The sequence below is a fragment of the Atractosteus spatula genome, chromosome 23, assembly GCF_055471065.1.
Source record: "Atractosteus spatula isolate fAtrSpa1 chromosome 23, fAtrSpa1.hap1, whole genome shotgun sequence".
Classification (NCBI taxonomy): domain Eukaryota; kingdom Metazoa; phylum Chordata; class Actinopteri; order Semionotiformes; family Lepisosteidae; genus Atractosteus; species Atractosteus spatula.
In genome coordinates, this window is record NC_142728.1 from 996,269 (window position 1) to 1,016,591 (window position 20,323).

General features: G+C 44.3%; 1 protein-coding gene across 1 annotated transcript; it reads left to right on the plus strand.

Moving 5' to 3' along the window:
- Positions 1–201: 201 nt before the first annotated feature.
- On the plus strand, positions 202–18,846 carry tbc1d13 (TBC1 domain family, member 13). The gene is made up of 12 exons (XM_088940446.1): positions 202–253; positions 2,776–2,849; positions 3,167–3,207; positions 3,696–3,757; positions 6,200–6,299; positions 7,641–7,723; positions 8,839–8,998; positions 9,778–9,988; positions 10,919–11,082; positions 11,896–12,056; positions 12,262–12,319; positions 12,527–18,846. The coding sequence occupies exons 1-12, from the start codon at positions 231–233 to the stop codon at positions 12,590–12,592; spliced, it is 1,203 nt and encodes a 400-aa protein (XP_088796572.1). The 5' UTR covers positions 202–230; the 3' UTR covers positions 12,593–18,846.
- The last annotated feature ends 1,477 nt before the right edge of the window (positions 18,847–20,323 follow it).

The window sequence follows — 20,323 nt, forward strand, 5'->3', positions numbered from 1 at the left end:
AGCTCCCTTTCTCTCTCTGTGCCTCTGCTGCTCTCCTGCACCAATGTTTATCACAACAATAACGGCATACTTCATTTGCATTCTATGCTATGTGAGAGAATCCTTACTGCTAGTGGTTTTTTTTTTTAAAGAGAAGTGCCCCATTCAGAAAAGACTCTGTTTCTGCTGTTTCCCCGCCGGACTGTTTTTGTTGTGACGCCGAGTTCCGGCTGGTCGGTGAGGAAGTCAACATGTCGAGCTCGTACAGGAGCAGGTGAGTCCCGCGGCTGTAAAGGGGTCTCTTGCACGGAGCTCGGGCTGCTTTCGGGCTGTGACAGTGCTTGTGTAGACGCGGATTGTGTAGTAACCGGGGTTAAGCGTGCAGTTTCATAAATCGGGGGGCACTTTGTCGTTTATTTGGTGAAAATGGGAGGGTCCCTTCCTTTCAGAGCTTCTCTGTTCCGATGAATGCAGGGCAGCATGGGGGGAAGCTTTTCTGTCAGCCTGGTGGTAAATGGTTTCAGTGGTGTGTTCCGTATGACAGTAAGTCAAACGTGCAGCTCTCGGTGGTTTAAATAACCATTAGACTTACGTATTTGCCTAAAAACTGTAGGCGAATTTTAGCCGGAGAGTTAAGACTGAGAGTCTGCAATTTTACTTTAAAGAAGAAAGCTTTGAATTGCAAAGAGACAGCTGGTTGGAAAGCTACTCCTTAAATTGAGTTAGCGTGCAGGAATTTCACAAAAAACAAATCGATGATATAAGCCTGTGCATAGAGGGTGTCATTCGGAGTCTTCTCTTGAAAGAAAACTTGCGGATTACACTACATACTACAAGATACTACATACAAGAGAATTTAAATTATAATGGGTTAAATTTTTTATTAATTTCTACACACACTTCAATTGTTTTTTTTTTTCGTTGATCCATACTTTATAAAATGTCTTGGATGCCCTATTAACAGCAGAAGTTAATAAGAGTTGTATAAAGTTTATACTGTTATAGTTTGTAAGTTGCAAAAATTTGCATTTCTTAAACATACATTCGGTGGCAACGTTCATATCAGATTGGACTTCAGTGGCTTTTATTAAAGCCTTGATTTTATAAATTTGCTTAATTGCATATTCTTGTGATCTTTACTTTTTTCTTTGTGAAACAAACCTTAAAGCAAGGTTTAATTAAACTCCCGATTCAACGCTTGCTTGCTTTTGGACAATTTAAACTCTTAACCCTCTGTAATGGTTTAGCAGGAGATCTCCGAGTGCTTTATTAACTTAGTCCTTAATGGCGTGAATGTTTATTTATTGGATTGAAGTAAGATTTGATTTAAAAGGTCGTTTTCATAAAAAGGATCGAAAAGGTATTAAAAACAACTAAAGGGGTTTACTCGGTATCTGAGACATTGTAAGTATACTGATTTGAAACTACCTGCCAAACTTAGATTTAAGTTAATCTTTTTAGCATTCTGTGTCAGTTGTTTTGTTCTTTGACGATATATTTGAAATGAAGCGCGGTCTCTAAGGTTTTCCACTTTGGGCTTGAACGAAGATCATATTCGGGGGTCCCTCTTTCAGCGCTGTTGGTTTTAAGGTGTGAAACGCTGCTCACATTTTTCACGGAGCTGCATGTGGCAGGAGCTTACTGTGGGGCAAAGAGAAGGAAGCAAGCGAATGACTTCTGCTTTCGGTTGTTCCTGTGTTAGCGTGGATACTGGCGTTTGCTTTGGAAGGAGTCCAGAGCCTTAGACCTTAGGCTAGTGCAAGCAGTTCTACCATAAAGCGGTTTTTTTTATTTCCTTTAACTAGCTCTGTCAAGGTCAGCCTGTCAGTCTTGTGAGAGAGGTGATAAAAACAATTTGCTGCGTTTTCTTTTTTTTTCTTGCTCCTGTGGTGAGGCCCCCATTGTTGAGGATAAGCAGTTTCGAGGGCATTGAGATGTCAGCGTTCAAAGTCCAGGGAAGAAAGGCGTCAGTCGCTCTAGGCCAGGGATACGGAAACTGTAGCCTGTCGTCCCAGGAGAGTAATGAGACCTGACCAGTGGACCCTGTCAGCACCCTGTCTCCCCTTACTGCAAGCTCAGCGCAATACCTTGCAGAAAGCAATTTGGCACTAAAATCAGTGTGTCTGGGGAACCATACTCTGGTTTACCAGTTCCTTTATTGATGCATGGCCGAGGAGAATGTGCAGAAATAAAGAAGATAAATAATAATATGGCAAGGAGAAACCAAGGAAGTATTTAATGGTGTCTGGATAAGCCCCTGCTCTCAGATATTTGTGTAGGTTATTTTTTTTAATTTAATGTAGAATGGAGCTACATTTAACAGCAATCAGGAATAGCCCTGATTTGACTATATAGTGTGCCTTAGAATATCATTAAGACCTTAACATTGTATCATGGTTTTTTTTTGTAAAGTCAACTACTGTGTCATCTGATGGTCTTAGGTGTATTTTTCATTTAACAAATAAATATTTATCAAAGCAGTTGTTTGAAATAGCAGTTGTAACTGCTGTAGTGTGCGTTGTTTCTCAAATAGTCTCTTTCTCCTAGAGACGTCCCCTTTTGGGTTAAAGGGTAATTCTGATCAGGGCAAAGCTTTTAACACCTACAGTTTTTTTAAGGTTTTAGAAAAGTTTTGTATATCCCATGTAGGATGTGTGGATCAAAAATTTTCAGAACACACACAAACCAGCGTAGATGAAAGCTTACTGTGCAGTTAAAAGAGGAGATGGGGTTTTATTCAGCGTTGTTAACTAGAATAGTAAGGTACCGGATTTCTCGTTCTTTTTGGGTGTCCAGGATTCAGGAGTTCAGAGCTGTTCTGAGCGGAGAGAAGATCGACCTGGATGCACTTCGCGAGCTGTGTTTTGGTGGTAAGCAGTGGGAACAGATGATCCTCCTGTAGTCCAGCTGTGTTGTACCAGATGTGCAGATTCACAATCAACCCCACCTATATAATCCGTTTTCAACCTGCCTGTCCTGACTCTAATCCTCGAGTCCTTGTTTCTTTTTTTACCTTTTTACTCTCCTGCTCCATTTCTGCTGTGATCCGCATGTGAGATGACTCACTGTAGAGCTTCGGGCTGGTTTAAAAGTAGCCCTCTTTAAGAGGAGATTGATGGTATAAACACTGTTTGACTGTCCAGTGGTTACTGTCCTGTTTCCACTGTATTTTGTCTGTGTTTAACAGGGATCCCATTTGAAGGTGGCATTCAATCACTTTGCTGGAAGGTGAGTTTTTTTTTAATTTTCCCTTTTTAATTCCACCCTTTTCACTCTCTAGTCACCTATCACTTTTTTTCAGCTGCCAAACTGTGAACAGAAATTCCTGTTTATCAACAAAAGCACCTAAGCTGTCTTCACCACACCCTTGAGAAACAAGTTGGGTTGCACAGTGTGGGATGTCTCTGTCCTGTGATCTTGTCAGGCTGCCGTGTGCTGAATGAATGAAACCTCTGAACTGTTGCATGTTAGACCTCTCACATGTAAATCCCCACTGTTAGAATGATGTTCTGTAAGTGTGGCTTCTTTCTTCAAAACAGGAGATGGTTCCACGCAGGGACTTTTGACCAATATACTCCTCGTTCCCTTTGGTTTCCCTGTGTGCATTGTATGTGTGCTGAGGGGCAGTGTCCTCCATGCATGCATTAACGTCATTGTAAATCGCCCCTTTCCTCAAAGTATCTCAGTGTGTGACAAGCTAATCTTGTTCTTTTCAGATCCTGTTAAATTATCTCCCCCTGGAGCAGAAGCTATGGGACTCCTTCCTGAAGAAGCAGAGGTAAAGTCTCTACCTCCTAAAGCAAGCGAGACCAGCCCAGCAATTTCATTTTGACCAATTGAGCAGATGATTTGTAAAGTTGAGTAGTTGAGAGATTGTTAAAATGAAATGAGCCATATGGATCTCCCATTTGTCAGCATTATATTATGTATTAATTTCCAATGAACACCCGATAGTTCTCAGGGATCACTTGTGCGCCTTTCCCTGAATTAGTTGAATCAATTAATTTACTAAATTGATCACAGCTTACATGTCCTGTAGTAAGTAAGACCTACTGGATTGTAGGTCTGGAGCATAGACATGTGAATGCAAGTGTGGACTGTCACACTGTCACCTCAAGCAGCTTTGCACAGTTGTGCACATTCATGTTACTGATTGTTCCAGGCGTGACATTATGTTTTGGCGTTGGATGATGTGACCTTGAGTTTATATACAGAATATCCATTTCTTGTCATTTCTGTCAAAACAAATTTGTGTTATTGTTTGCATTTGGTGAAAGTGCTCTGTTACTGTTGTACATGTGCTTTTGTCTCACTCTTTTTTGTGATTCCTGCCTCCCTTTGCGCATGCCTGGTATCACTCTGCTTCTGGTTTACTCTGTTAAAGGCTGTTAGATTCTTCTGTCAATGCACTTTCTTTTCCCATTTCTCTGCTCTTCTCTGTAGGTTTTAATCAGTTTCTGTTCTGTCTTAACTCAGACTATGCTTCTCTGAAGTCTTTTGCCTTCAAGTCAGCTCAATTGCAAAATGAAGACACACTTGCAGGACGCAGCATGACACTGCTATAAAGCACAGATCTGAAAGGCAGCTGTTGCAAAGTGTAGTCACAGTGTCATTGAGATGCACTCCTGGACAGGAAAAAATGCTCTTCAGATGGTCTCTCTCCTTGTCTTTTTCTGAGAACATCAGACAGACTTCAAGTAACTGCTTATTTGAACAAGTGTCCTGGAAGGACCTGTGACTTCACTCTACTATAAAGTTGCAGTCTATAAATTTAGGCTATAAATTTGTCTATAGGTTATAAATTTGTCAGATAGAAAGTGAAAAAGTATAATATTTAAGGAACTGAAAGGTTGAAAGATCTGGAGTCACAGGGACTGGGAAAAGCCATTAGTGCACAAAAACGATGCTAAACTTAAATGTTTGTTTTTTATTTTGACTAGGAGAATATTTGGAACTAGTTAAGCTCTGTGTGCAATTGAAAGAATAAAAACAAGGGGAATTCATGTTATCTGTACACAACAGTTTACAGTCCGTGTTAAATGTTGCACGTTGCCTTGTGACAGTTGCGAGAAGATAGTGTTCCCAGTTAACACATTCACATTTTGAAACAGTTTATGAATCTTGGAACACTTTCTCAGCTGATTTACATTTATTGTAACCTGGTACAGGGGCATATAGATGTAGTTGTCTTCCAAGAAGCGCTCTGTGTAGGACTGAAAGTGGAGTCTGTCCCACTGATCAGTGTCAGACACTCTTCATCTCTGGTGTTGCTTAAAACATCCAGTCATGTGCAGTTATTAACTTCATTGGATTTGGGGTTACCGTGCCTAAAATCCCAAGACCGATTGCAGTTTTTATAAAGTTGTTTGCTCCTTCGTATATTGTTCATCAGAAAAAAACTCGTCACTCTACTTATTCATGTGTGTTGTTAGAAAATCTAGATTTTGAATAGAGAATACATGTGTGAATTTGACTGGTGCGTAAGTCAGCGGTTCCCCAACTAGTGCTGGGGAACACTGTATCAGTTTGTTCTTGTTCCTGCCGAGTTCCTAATCACTGATTGCTGGTCATTGATTTTAGTTTCCCGTTTGGGGCAGCTTTTCAAATCACTACAGAACTCAGCTCGTATTGATTGGTGGCAGCATGACTCCCTGACGCCATATTGAACAGGCCCTGTGACCTTGCTTCCTGCACTTTCTGCCAGCTCATCCTGACGTGACAACGTGCTTCCTAGATAACGCGCATCCTCCTGCCGCTGCTTGTACAGCAACAGCTTTCGTGGGAGATGAAGATGTGGCAGATGAGCCCCAGTGAGCCCCAGACTTGAGCCCCATTGTACAGTTGTGGGATAGTTTAGGTGGATGTGTGTTGCCTAGGGATCAGAGGCCACTGAACAGGCACAGGTGCAAAGCAGGCTTTGCATATGTACAGCTCCTATTACTTCAAACAGTGGTCAAATTGATGACCCATGACTGATGACACCACTTGCCCAAGTGCAGGCTGGATAATCAGCACCGGAGATCCAGCCTGTGGCCATGTGGGACGTGTCCTGTTAAAGGGTGACTGGCTCAAATATGGGAGGGCCAGAGCATACTGGGGTTCCAAGTGTGACTCAAAACTTCGATACACCCATATTTCTGCACGGGGTGGGTATGTAACAAACATAATCTGGGGGAAAAAATAAAGTAAAATCTCATGGTGTACTATTCTTTTTTTCTAGGGAATTATACGCTCAGTTTCTGAAGGAGATGATCATTCAACCTGGAATTGCAAAAGCAAACCTAGGACTGTCCAGAGAAGACGTCACACTAGAAGATCATGTATGTGCCTTGTTCTGCTTCAATCTTCTCTTCGTCTGTGCCGTGGGAAGGGTCTTTCTACTTTGTACAAGACAGCTCTAATTATTTGGGATCAAAACCTTTTCCGGATGGCCAGGGGTTCATTTCCCAGCCTCGACTCTCACAACGGTGCTCCTTGCAATTGACAACACCAAGGGTTTCTGTGCTGCTGCTGTGCTTTCTGCTTCTCAGCACAATCCTCCTTTCCAGAAACAGATTAGACCATCTTGCTTCGGGTTTCGCAGCTGTTTAGAAGGTGTGGTAACCGGATCAGTGACAGATCCCTTCACAGTTTCATTCTCATTAAAACCAATGTTCTTGTCATCATCAGGAAGCCGTTCATGTTCTGCTCGTTTGTTCCTCCACTTTAAAGCACTTTGAGAAATTCAATTCAAGCTTTACTGTCCCATTGGGGATATGTGTTGGGACATCTTGAGGGGAAAGTTATAGCTATATAAAATAAACTTACTATGTTAACTTTTTCCACCAAATGTTCAGACATGAATGTCTTGGCCACTGATGAATTTGGATGCTTCGATTCTATTCTTCTCTTCCTCCAGTTTGCAATGGTATAATATCTCTCAAAGAAGTCCCATTTTCTGCTTTGGACTAGTCTGCTGAACATCTGCTTTTCCACGCAGCCTCTCAAACTACTGGGCTGCCTTCAAGAATTAGCAACCCGACGATCTTTATTACTTAAGGAGTGCATGCTCACATCTTTCGCTGTTCTTGTATTCATTTTGTGAGTGCCAGTTTTAACAGATGTCAACCAAATTATTTTGGTGGTGCAGATATAAAATACCTGGGTTTTTTGTTATATCTCATGGCGTGAGCTCAGTATTTTCTCATCCTAGTCAAGCAGTCTGCTCAGTTTGCTTAAAATGCAAATATTTAAACTTGCCCAATAAACTATTGATGTAAAACTTAGACTGTTAAGCTTTTGTTGTGCATCAGTAAATAAAGCATTACATTGTTGCAGACACTTATCCCAGAAAATCAATTCTTTCAGTCAGATTGCAATGGCTCATGGTTTGTTACTAACAGAGTTCAGGTTAAAGCATGCTTTTATCATCTCTGTGGATTTAACCGGCTTGAATTAAGTGATTTTTGCAAGTGTTTGTCAGTTTATTACTGCTTTAAACGCAAATAGTGAAAAGTTAACTTTAGCTGGATTCTGTGCTATATCCGAGTTGCCAAGTGTGGTGTTTTGTTTCCTGATTGGGGAAGAACTGTAGTATTGCTGATGAGAAATGATCTGTCAGAGTGCAACCTGTTGAAAACCAGATCTCAGTGGGTTTCTGTTTTTGTTTTTCTTGTCTTCAGCCACTGAACCCAAACCCAGAGAGTCGCTGGAACAACTACTTCAAGGATAACGAGGTGCTCCTGCAGATTGACAAAGATGTGAGGTGTGTAATGTACTCGCACACTTGACTCAGCTGGAGATGTTCCTCAGCACTGCCCGCATGTCCGCATGCCCGCATGTCCGCATGTCCGCATCGCAGACTGCAATCTGCAGTGCTAAGGAACGGCGCTGCGTGAGTTCTCAGCTCATCCTCTCTGGGGAACGACGGAAATGCTCGCAGTCTGAGGTCCGTAGAGAGCGTCTGCCGGAGAACAGGGCTCAGCTTCAAATGAAACTGATTAGCCTGTGCAGCAGTCTTCAAGGGTTTTGCTCAGCCCCTGAAAAGCATGTACAGTAATTGAAAGCACGACGGGGTCTGTAGCAGGGAGGTGCGATTCCAGTCCCGGAAGGTCTGAAGGTTTGGTTTTCGTTCCACCTCTTGTCTTAATTGCCCGATTGACGTAGTTGTTTGTGTAAGAAGTCAAATGATCTTAATCAGTGGAAGTTAGTCAGTGGAAATAAACAGTATTAATCGTTTAGTTCTTAATCAGTGGCTAAATGAAGAGTCCCTGTGAAACGGCAAAGCCTGCAGGAATGGCCCCCTCCTGTTCTGGAGGGGTTTATCCCTGGGAGAACGCGGCCAGTCCCTTCCTCTGGGGAGCGCTCCAGAAACCAGCTCGTCCGGCAGCCGTTGTGAGCAGGGCGTCTGTGCAGGCGCGGGACCTCAGCCGTGGGGGAGAGGATAAGGTAGCCAAGTCAGACACTCGGGCTGGACGCCTGGCCTTCGTCAGAATCCCTTCCTGTGCTTCATTCACCCCCCGGGCTGTCTTGCGGTCTCTTGGGGGCAATGTGAGCTCGGCTCTTCTGACCTTCTGCGATGGGGCGCATGTAGGGGGACAGAAGCCCAGATGCTTGATCAGCCAGTCAGCGTGCTCTCACTCGCCGGGGTGAACCGGTACGGTGGCCGTCAGGAATGTCTTAAACGGCCTGCCCCTCAGGCGTGAACAGGCTGCGAAGGTGAGTGTGTCTGAGCTGGGCTGGTTGATGTTCAAGTTCTGCGAAGGCGCTCTTCCTCTTACCGTGTCCTGTTGCTCAGTCTCTTGACGCTTGGCCCTGGTGCATGATGGTGGGGCTCAGGAACAGTCCAGTTCCAGCTGTAACCGTCTGCCTGCTCCACAGACGGCTCTATCCAGACATGGCGTTTTTCCAGCGGCCCACCGACTACCCCTGCCTGCTCATCCTCGACCCCCAGAACGAGTACGAGACCCTGCGGCGGCGGGTGGAGCAGACCACCCTGAAGGCCCAGACAGTGGCCAAGACCCGGAGCGGCGTCACCAACGTGAGTTTGTGTGTCCCGGGGCTGCAGCGAGACCGTGGGAAAGGGAACGTGTGCGGTGATGTCGGGCCCGGCACCTCCTTGAATATTGATCGATATATTTCAGCTCTTCTGCAAACGCACGCTCATTATTTGTGAAAGGAAATAGATCAATTTGTCCAAAACGTATCGATATGGTAACCATCCGCACCGAGTCACTGAGCACTGAAAGTGAAACATCTGTCACTAATTTCCTTTTATCCTGCTAGATCTAATAAGTGCACAGCGGAGATTTTTTTAATGGGAAATGTTGATTTGAAAAGCAGCACGCTCATAACTCTTTAACTTACATTAATTTGCTATCTTCAGTTTATGGGGTAATTTAAGTGTTGTTGCCCAAGGAAATCTCTGGAATTATTATCTAAATGCCCAAAGATTTTTTAACAGGGTTGTTTCAGTAGTGTTGGAATGCCAGCACTCTCCTCTGTGCAAAACCTAAAACTGGGGAAGTGACAAGGAATTGTATTTGTCTTCTCCAGAAGGAGACCTTCTTAACTGTTGAGATTTTTGGGTGTTACACATTTAAAGGGGGCTGGTGAGTTTTGACTTTATGAATGTGAAAATGATGTGTATTTGCATGTTACCTGACTGTCACATGATCCAATGCTGCGTCACATGACACGTCACCTGACTGTCGCCTGAGCCAATGACGTGCCACCTGGCTGTCACATGATCCAATGTGACTGTGCATTGACTGGGTATTGACCGGCTTACCTGAATGTGCACCATGTGTTTTTTGGCAGGTGAGCTCCCCAGGGAAGTCGCAGAACCTCTACCCCTCTAATGAATATGAGGTGCTGCCCAATGGCTGTGAGGCCCACTGGGAGGTGGTGGAGCGCATCCTCTTCATCTACGCTAAGCTGAACCCCGGTATCGCCTACGTTCAAGGCATGAACGAGATTGTCGGGCCCATCTACTACACCTTCGCCACCGACCCCAACAGCGAATGGAAAGGTGAGAGAAGTTTCTTCCCAGCTCAAAACGGAGCAGATCCCAGTCTCTGAACCTAATCATGCGTTTAATCTTAGCTGGTCACTTAATCACTGATCTCACAACCTGAGAATACCTCCTGAACAACTGAAGAGGCATCACCTAAAGTGCTGTGTGTTTTTTTAAGGATTACAGAGTGGATCTGATGCTTACAACTAATCTATTCTGTGTTGAAATTTAAAAACAATGTAATCCTTTTCATTGTTTTAGACTTTGTCAGTGGTATGATCAGGACATTTTTATCATGCCCGCTGTAATTACAAGATCTGAGGTGAAGTTCTTCTCGCTGTGTATTGTAACCATCTAAGTAATAGTTTACATCTGGTTAATCTGTAATCTTCTGTCTTCAGTCGTTGATGAGGTTTAAATTGAGTGATCCTGCAGCACTGCTGCCCTCTACAGGTTTTTGGCAGAAGTGGAATTTATGTCATAGCTGTGGAATGCTGGGCTCAACACTCAAGCTTCTCATTGTGGGGACTTTCTTGCGGAAAGGAGTATCATAATTTCAGTTGATTGGCAGTTGGATAGCTGGTTGAATCCTGTAATACTGGCAACATATCCTTTAGCTTCTTTTGTTTTTGCTAAACATGTCTCTTAGATCATCAGCTCTTTGTCCCAACACAGGAGCAATGAAGAGGCAGTGAACTTTTTAGGACTCGTCTTCTTTTTACAATATAACCCCCTGCACTAAGTGCAAGGCTGACGACTGCTGGCTCTTGCTCTGTTCTTGTTTGGTTTGCTTGTTTAGAGTTCGTAGCACAGGGAGAGGTAAAGACACATCTGTCTGCATGGTTAGTTTGGTGCAGATCAGTCCGGAAAGAGAGAGAGAGAGAGCTCATGGCTTCTGCCCAGTGATTTGTGGCTCAGTCCCTGCTGCTGTTCCGTGTGTTTCAGAGCACGCAGAGGCTGACACCTTCTTCTGTTTCACCAACCTGATGTCTGAGAACCGAGACAACTTCATCAAGAGCCTGGACGACTCTCAGTGTGGCATCTCCTACAAAATGGAGAGCGTCTACTCCACGCTCAAAGAGAAGGACATGGAGCTGTACCTCAAGCTCGTGAGCCACTTCATCTGCCTTTCCCTTTTATTCTCTCCTAGAAACAAGCTCTGGCTCGTGTTCAGTCACACTGCACTTGTTCAAGAGGAACTGCAAAGCTATTTTTATATTTCGGGGTTAGAAGGAATCAGCGTTGATGAGTGCTTTTTTAAACCACAGTAGAAGTACTATTTACACTGTAACTTGTAAAACTTCCAATTTACATCACAAAATAGATATTTCCAGGCGTGCACAGCGCCATATTCTGCAATTCACAACGAGGCAACAAACCTTCCGGTGAGGTGAAGTGGCCCTGTGACACTGTAAACAAGCAGGCATGTGAATACAGCTCTTTTAATCCAATAGAAGTATTGCTCTTGACTTTGAGACGGTTTTGCAGACAAACACTACTGACTTGTTAACTCTGCACACAGATCACATTGGAACATTTCCACAGTGAAATGTCTGCTGCACAACCTGTACTTATTCGCTCGTACGTCACGTTACATCAGTCATTACAGTGACTAGCGAGCAGGAAGGGCCGCTTCACGTCACAGCTGGTGGGAACCGTGGGGAGACCAGGGGTTTGTGACAACATGGCAACTTTACAGTCCTTTCACAAAGTTCACGATTTTGTGCTTAATGCGGAATCTGTAAAATTTTTCTATACCGTCCATGAATTTATTTTGTTACAGAGATTTAATAACTGGTCTGGGAAATTGGGAGGGCAGTTCCCATTCAAAACACTCGGAGAGTGATTTTTTTTTTCTAAAACAAAAATGCGAAGTAAAATCGAGGATGTGACCGTTCTGTCTGTCCTGCTGGTTTTCTCAGCAAGAGCAGAACATCAAGCCACAGTACTTCACCTTCCGCTGGCTGACCCTGCTGCTCTCCCAGGAGTTCCTGCTGCCCGACGTCATCCGCATCTGGGACACCCTCTTCTCCGACAAGGACCGCTTCGACTTCCTCACCCTGGTCTGCTGCGCCATGCTCATGTGAGCCCCACTCTCCGCCTGTTTCAGGGATCAGCCGTTTCTGATTCGGTTTCTAGGATGTCCGATCAGGGTTAGGAAGGAGGTGTGATCTTACCTGCACTAATGCTAATGTGCAGTTTTAGGGTTGTAATGGTGGTGTGGGTGCAAGAGAGACGTGTGATGTGTTGTGGCTTGAGTCTCATGGCTTCTTCATTCCTCATTCCAGTCTTATCCGGGACCAGCTGCTAACTGGAGACTTTACACTGAACATGAGGTTGCTGCAGGTAATAAAGTTACACGTGTCTGTCCGCAACAGCTTTTTAAGGCACTGATGTATTTTACTCAATGTGCAAATCAAATGTTCATAAATACCTGGGTTTTAGTAAAGGACGGGAGATGAGTGTGAAATAAAAGCGCGTTGGCTGCAGAGTTCATGTGTAGGGGTGTAGCGGCTGCAGTTCTCAAGACTGAAATTGTCTTTGTGTCTGAAGGACTACCCCATCTCCGACGTCCACACCATTTTGAAGAAGGCCAAGGAGCTGCAGGACGGGGCATAGCCAAGGCCTCCTACATTCCCCTGGCCCCTGGGGTCCACAGGGGGCCCCTGGGGCCCCGCGATCAGGTGACAACACTCGAGAAGGGCAGCTCTGCGCTGATGTGCATTGTGGGGACCCTCTCCCAGGTCCCCTCGCACCTCTGCCCCTCCTTCACGCCGAGATGCTATTCCTTTCACGCTATTTATTTTGCACTGAGGACTTGAAACCAAAAAAAACCACACAGAAAAGTCAGAAGTAACAGCTGAACACAATACGTCTGAGAACACTTCCAGACGGTTATTTTCTACTGGTTAACAGGGTTAATCTGTGCTGTTCTTTTACCAGGGCTGAGGTTTTAACATCTTAATGTTGTTATTTTTTTAGCGTTAATAAAGCCGTTCGTGTATTGTTTTTAAAATATTTTTGCAAAATCGATAAGGCATTCAACTGGCAAGGTGTAGACAGCTAGCAATAAAACCTTACGCCCAGATGGTTATTATGGCCTGTTTGCGTCCTGCCTGCACTGCAGGAGGATTGAATACCCTTTTAGTCTTGGGCTTCTCTGTGTTATCAGAAGAGCTGAAGTCAGCACTCACACACTTTGCTGTGTGCCACAAATAATGCCACTTATGGTTTTTATAGATCTGAACCCTGCCTGTTCTGTTTACTCAGTTGTGTTTTTATTTTTTATCTGTCTTAGTTATGTAGTGCACGTGTGTGTGAGTTTGTTTATTTGTCTTGGTTTCTGAGCTCAGCCTTGAGGCTTTTGTCTGTGTGTCTGCTCCTCCTGGCAGAGCTGAGACCCGGACTCCTGTGTGGAGATAGTCTTCAGTCCTGCAGGACAGGCTGAGATGTTTTGCAGAGGCGTAGAGTTCCCCTAGCCCTTGTAGGTGGCCTTACTAAGTTACTGAGCTCCCCCTAGTGGTGGAGAGAGAGAAAGACAGAGCGTCTTAATATTTAAAATAAACAGCCGCAGTCAGAGCTGAATGGTCTGCATACAGTTTGCTATGTTTCTTCCACAGACATATCTGCAAGACGCAACTGAGGTCTTGCCAAATCTTTATGATTACACTGTTGAAGAATGTAACTGCCCACCTAAACAACTGTTTTTTTAGGTGTTCAGAAGCTGTAGCCTTAGTTACAGATTCAATACATTGCAGTAATTCATGAAATTCAGGGAAATTAAAGGCTTCCTCTTTGTCTTATAAACATTCATTTGCTGACAGCTAACCAAGCAATCTCTTTCCTGAATAAAACTAGCCATTCAGCTTCTGAATTGCATTGTGTCTAGAAACAATGAAAGCTTTTGTCCTTCAAGGACTAACAGTATATGATACTAGTTGCAGGGGCTGAAACATTTGCATTTGCAATGCTTTTGAGGCCAGTATGTTTTAATACACTTGCAGCCAAAGTAGTCATGATTTCCAAAACCAGTTACATGTGATTCTGTACACTAAAATGACTTTTTACCCACTGCCTCTCTTAACAGTTTTTTGATGTTGCATATACCTGGTGACTTTTTTGTTGTTGCATTTGCGGAAGTTTGTATCTTCCATGTATTACTAACAAAGTGATCTGGCAAACAATGGTTTTCAAACAAGGCTGCTGAAAGAGCAGCACCAGGAAGTGTCCAAGGGACGCAAATCAGTGTTGCGCTTCAAGTAAGAAAGTGTTGCACTGATTCTCATCTCCTTCGTCTGTTAAAAGATTTAGAGAAAAGGTTAAAATACTATTTAACATAACGGACGTAGTGGTGGGGAATCTACACAGAATCCTGCGAACGTGATTTAAGATATCTGGTAAGGGAGGAATTTGACTGAGGAATGTACACTCCTGCTGTCTAGGGGGATGAAATCAGACTTCAGCTGCTGCTTTGCCACTCCATTGGTCTGAAAGAGATGTCATAGCTGTGAACTTGCCATGCATGTGTTTCTCCTGGAGATCTAATAAAAAGTGTAGTCTTTTGTAGGTTTTGAGGCTTTGGGTGAATTGGTAGACGTCAGTAAGGTTGCACAAAATAAAACTGCATTGAGTCGATAAATTGTGTTGGTTAGTTTAGTAGACAGTAAGAGGAAAGAGAAAACAAGGTATATTATTTTTACTAGTATTATCGTCATTGTCACCTTCATCCTCTTCATCATTGTTATTATTTCTACTACTACTCTGATTTTTAAAACAGCGTGCTACTGTGATTTGTTTATCTGACCTACACCTTTTCAATAATCCGAAATTCACACCTTGTACAGCTTCTTGTCCACAATCTGAAACCCTCATGTTGTACAGGCATTTTCTGACAATCTGAAATTCACACCTTGTACAGCTTCTTGTCCACAATCTGAAACCCTCATGTTGTACAGGCATTTTCTGACAATCTGAAATCCACAGCTTGTACAGCGTCCGGAGCTCCAATCCCATGACAGGAGTCAGATTGAGAAGTCGGCCTTTTTAGTTTTTTCATTGCAACGTAGAATGCCTGCTTGTTTATCACCCCCGCTGAGGCAGCTCACTAATGTCGGTCTCCTGCCAGGCCAGGCCAGCAGCTCCATTCAGTCGTTGTGTTGTTTCCTGTGGTCTGTAGTCACTCCTGCCCTGTGGGAGCAGCTCCATGGGCCGCTCCGGGACACACCTCCTCCACTGTGTGGTAGTTTCTTCGTCCTTGTGTGTCCTGCTCCGGAGATGTCTGAGTTTTCTGAGGGCGACACGGTGCTGGGCCGGTTAGCGCTGCTGCCCCGCAGTTCTGACGTCCTGGGTTCGATTCTGTAATGGGGCATGTTCTCCCATGTGCGTATGGGGTGTTTTCAGCTGGGTCCTCTGGATTCCTCCAGCCTGTCAGAGACATACCGGGGGGGGGGTCAATTCTTGTCCCTGTTGTATCCCAGCGTGCTTCTGTTAGTGCCCTGGGATGGGCTGGCATCCTCTTTGCTTCCTGGATAGGCTTCAGATTTGCCACAACCCTGAACAGGAATAAGCACCTTCCTCCTGGTGAATGGATGGACTGTTTTTCTAGATGACACACGTCTTAATTCTGGGTCCTACTGAAATGTATGAATGAGGAATCCAAGAGTCCTCATCTATCATTCCTTCGCTAAACAGCGTGTTTTTTTGTATTTTCTCCCTCAGTCATTTTTCAGTTTCAGACGAACAGTATTAAGCTACTTCCTCTCGCCCTCTGAGCCGGGTCTCTGGTGGTTTTGCTAAGCTGATCGCCCCATTGTGAGTGAGGGCCCTGGTCCTGCCCTCTAGTGCTGTGTGAGGTCACGCGGCCCAAGTGTGGAGCTGTCCCGCCCAGACTCGCCCACGCAGAGCTGCAGTGGTGCTGCCTCTGCAGATGGAGAGCTCCGTGGTGCTGGCGTCGGGCAGCCCACTCTCAGCAGGTGGAGCCCCATTCCAGAAGATAGGAGCCAGCCTTGTATGTCTAACAGACCCAGCACACCGGGGCAGCCTGCTGAGGTTACCCTCTGTGTGCACAGCTTTGGGAAGCCCTTGGGGGTGCAAGTTACACGAGTCCTGTGACGTTGCAATAGCATCATTGTTTTGAAATCGGGCTCAAGTAAGGATCTTACCATTCAGCTGTGGTTGTGGTACTACAGAGCTCACATTTTGACAGGTGTTGCAAAAAGCTGCTTGTTATCAGCCTTTAAATTAAGTCGAATGGATCAGTTTTCGGAAACCTGCGCTAAAGTGTAAGAGACTTCAATCCACTACAAATGATCAGTTATACATCGAAGCGAAACGCACAAGCTTTGATTACATTGTTCACTTACAATTGTCTTATAATTGCGAGGATTTTATTCAGTAATTAGTGAACTCATCTGCAACCGTACTGCAAAGCAGTGAAGATTGTGCCTTGTAAATCATTAATGCAGTCAGGGCATAAGAATGCTTTCTTAAGCTATAATCAGCCGGAACCAGAACTGTCTTATTTTTTTGGATGCATGTTTTTTTATTATATATTTGTTATTATGGCTTCTTTAGATTATTCGTCATAAATGCAATCCCTTGTCGTACATGTAATCTCTTTGCTAGTTCTGATTGATTATAGAAGCTGTCTTGCCAGCTACTGAATGTGAAGATGGCAGTCGTATTAAACACTATGGGGTAAGATACAGAGACTATCAGAGCACAAAGCAGAAACCGTCATGAAGGAAGCTTTTTTTGCTGGTTTATATTGCCAACTCCCATAGAATATACATTATTGTCCGAGTAGTTAGAAGAGAGGAAGTATTGAGGTTTTGAGTTTGACATTTCACGTTTTGAGTGGGACAGAGACACCTGCTGTCAGCCATGAGAACCGATGTCTCTGCCACCATTGCGAATTAAAAGGCGTTAGGAGTCCACACTGTTCCTCAGAGAGCCCTGTTCAGCCTTTCTTATTTCTGAGTCTCTGACCTGCACTCGCTACTGTGGGAGGCACAGGTTGGTCAATAACTAACTGTACAGCCTGGAAGTATTTATTGCAGTTTGTTTTTTACTGAAAGGTAATCGTTTGACTTGTAGCTAATTGGTGAAGGGGTGTTTCTTATTAAAATGTTAAGTCTCTGTTTGTTTAACAAGCCAGCCTAGCAGGCAGAGACAAATGCCATCAGGCTTGAACGTCTCCATTGCGGTCCACCCCTCCCAAAAGAACACGGCTTCTTTTTCACAATTTTCCTCCTGCGTTCTCGGAATACATTGCATAGCGATTCTTGTTTCTTTCATTTACTTTGCCGATAAGCAATGAAAGCAAGGTCAGGGCCTCTGATGAGAATGTTCACCCGAGCTGAGAAGATCTCTGCGCACTTGGGCATTCTTCAAACACACTCCGAACAGTAAGCTAGATACACTTTGGTTTTACACCAGCGAGGACATGAGGAGGAGTGCAGAAAAGATTATTTATACATTTTCATTGCGGACTGTATTTGTACCACTTAAAATGCAAGCTGCAAGGTCTGATCATGGTTGGGCTGTAGTGGCTAAGCCTGTCAGAGATGAATGCAGTATGAAGAGAATCACAAGAATATATACATTATTTATTGAACAATGTTTTTAGAAGGTCAGTTTTTTTTTCCATGTACGTACATTGATGCTGTTGTTCAGCACAGTTTCTCTATAAGTCCCACAAAGGGTGTTGGCGCTGATGGCGGTGGTGGTGACACAGAGTTCTGCTGTGTTTTCATTTTGTTTTGTCCATTTTGGGTGGGAGAACTGCAGTATGTCTCCTCAAGCACGGTTGCCGAATCACGTTGTTTAAGCATCCTGTTGAACCTTTCCCTCAGACTGATGGGAGGCTCACAAGCAGCACGAGTGTCTCTTGATGTAGTATTTAAGTGTCCCACCCACCACAGGTGCTCAGCTGTCGCTGTCAACAAGCTGTACTGTGGCAAAGCGAGTAAGCCACAAAATATTTGATGTTCTGAAGATAAAGGTCTTCTTAGAAAGGTGAAGGGGTGGAGGAGATGATAGGAAAGGCAAAAACATCTTGGTGAGGAGTCAAACAGTAGAGATCTAGACAGGTCGGGTCTAATTTTCAGCACTGCGCGGAGGCGTGTGGCCGGACTGATGTGGCCTGCATTGGAAGGGATTTTGTAAAGCACCTTTCTCGCCAAAGGGATGGATCATGGAGAAATGAATGGTGCTGCATCAAGTGAAAGGAAAGCGATTTTAATGAGGCTCTTGGTGGGTTTTTCAAGTGTCTAATTGACTGAGTAAGTGTGATTAGATGCACCTGCCTGTCGGCCGGCGGCCACCAGCATTTGAACGCTAACAGCCGAGCTGAATGGCCTTCATCAGAAGGCAGGCATGCAGGCAGACAAAATGAGATACAATAATGTGTCAGTTTTTTGTAGGGGGAAGGGTGTAGTCTTGTTTTATGCTTTACAAAGCGTAATGTGTGTAGACTTCCGGAAAGAGACTTGAACAACTGCAAATAACGATGTTGAACTAACTTTTTTTTTTCTACGAGTTTTGTTTTTGCCTAAACTTCTAAGACTGAAGCAAAGTACAAGAGAGTGCGCACATTGTAGCTGATCCACAGAAGCAGCTCTTTGTTTTAAGGAAAAAGATTAGGAGTGTCCTCATCCTTCTCTAACACGGACTGTGCTCTTATGGAATTTGTTAATGTTTCAGTTCTTTGGACTTTGTTTTTATGTGTGTGTGTGTGCACGCCTGCTCACATTCCTTTGTTTTGTTTTGCATGTGTATAGTTTTCTATAGGTATCTGTAGACCTAAGTACTGGAAATTGAAATGTTTTTACAGTGTTTGCAAATGTAAAATAAATATTATAATAAAAATGTAATGTCTTTTTTTCTTGAATCACCTTACTTTGCTCCTTCGTAAGTGTGCGATAAATGCAGAGCTATTTATTGTATCTCCTGCACGAACATTGTATACACCTACACTAGAAGCAGAAGTAAAACCTGTAGATACCGTGGATAAGATCACTTTATTGGCCATATACGATTCTTGTATTGGGAGTTTTTCAGTGGATCCTTATGTGGATTGTGCTTGTGTTGTTTTTCTCCGTGCTGGATGTACAATGTGCTCCGTGTCAATCTTGCACAGAGTCAGGCTGGGGGCTGATGATGCTGCCGAAGGAGTTTGTGATGCGCAAATGCTCTGGAGGTCAAGCCCTGCTGCACTGTGGATCCAGCTGCGTTTATCAGTCGCCGAGAGTGGCTTCTGCTTCTGCCCCTTAGCCTTGAGCGTGTGGGTGAGGTCACGGAACTCGCTCCTCCAGCGTGATGCTGAGGGGGGGGTGCAGGAGGATTGACCAGGGCCATGTGTGCACTGTAGTGGACCAAGTGTCTTAACTGGCCCAGGAGCCAAAGACGGGCCCTGAGGTGTTGAGGTTGGGGAGAGATCTCCGGGCTTCAAATGGACTTGAGAAGATGCACAGCCGAGGGGCTTTTGGAATCGTGGTTATTTCGGTTCTTCTGGTGTCCTTTGGGAGGAGCTCTTGTAACCAGCTTGTCGGTCTTGTGAGCACTGTGAAAGCAGCGTGAGCTCCTTTAAGACAAAGCAGCCCTCTGCCTCCTCCTCCTCCTCCTCTTGGAAACCGGTCAGTCTTGCCTTATAAGTGCACTCCCCTTTCCTTTCATCTGGTCCTTCTCTGTAACGAATCTACCTCCTGCCCCTTTATACAGTAAATGCTCCTCTCTTACCCCTGTCATTCTCCCACTGCTTCTCTGTCTGTATGTCTCTAGCCCAGACCACTCCTCTTTGACTCCTCTGTTTCCCTGTCTTCTCCTGTTCTTGCTGTGGTTCCCCCCCGGTGCCCTGCGGTGTGCGTTAAAGCAACAGCGGCCTGGTCAGAGCCGAGAGTCCTTGAGCCGACAGTTTCCATAGCAACCGCTCCTCCGCTCGGTGTTCCTCACCGGAGGCCCAGGGAGAAGCAGCAGAGCTGTAGTTCTTTTTTTATTTTTATTTTTAGTGGATGTACGGTACTTCTTTCTTGCCTGCATGAACTCCCCCACTGCAGGGTCTCGGTGGGACGTGGCGGATATTTTGTTTTTTAACTAACCCTGCCTTGGAGGGCCAGGGCCAATCTTTTTATTGAACAAAACGTAAATATACTTTTGACATGAAAAATCATAGCTAGTCAAGCGGTGGGATGAACATCCAAAAAGCACGTTAACCTTGTTATAACAACAAGGTACTTAGTCTAAAGAAGCAAGCCCCCCGAGAATATAGTTTATGTAGGGTTATTTATTTTTATTTGTAACTATAACTTCCTATTAAATTGATTCAATACAAAACACAAATTTAGCCTGACG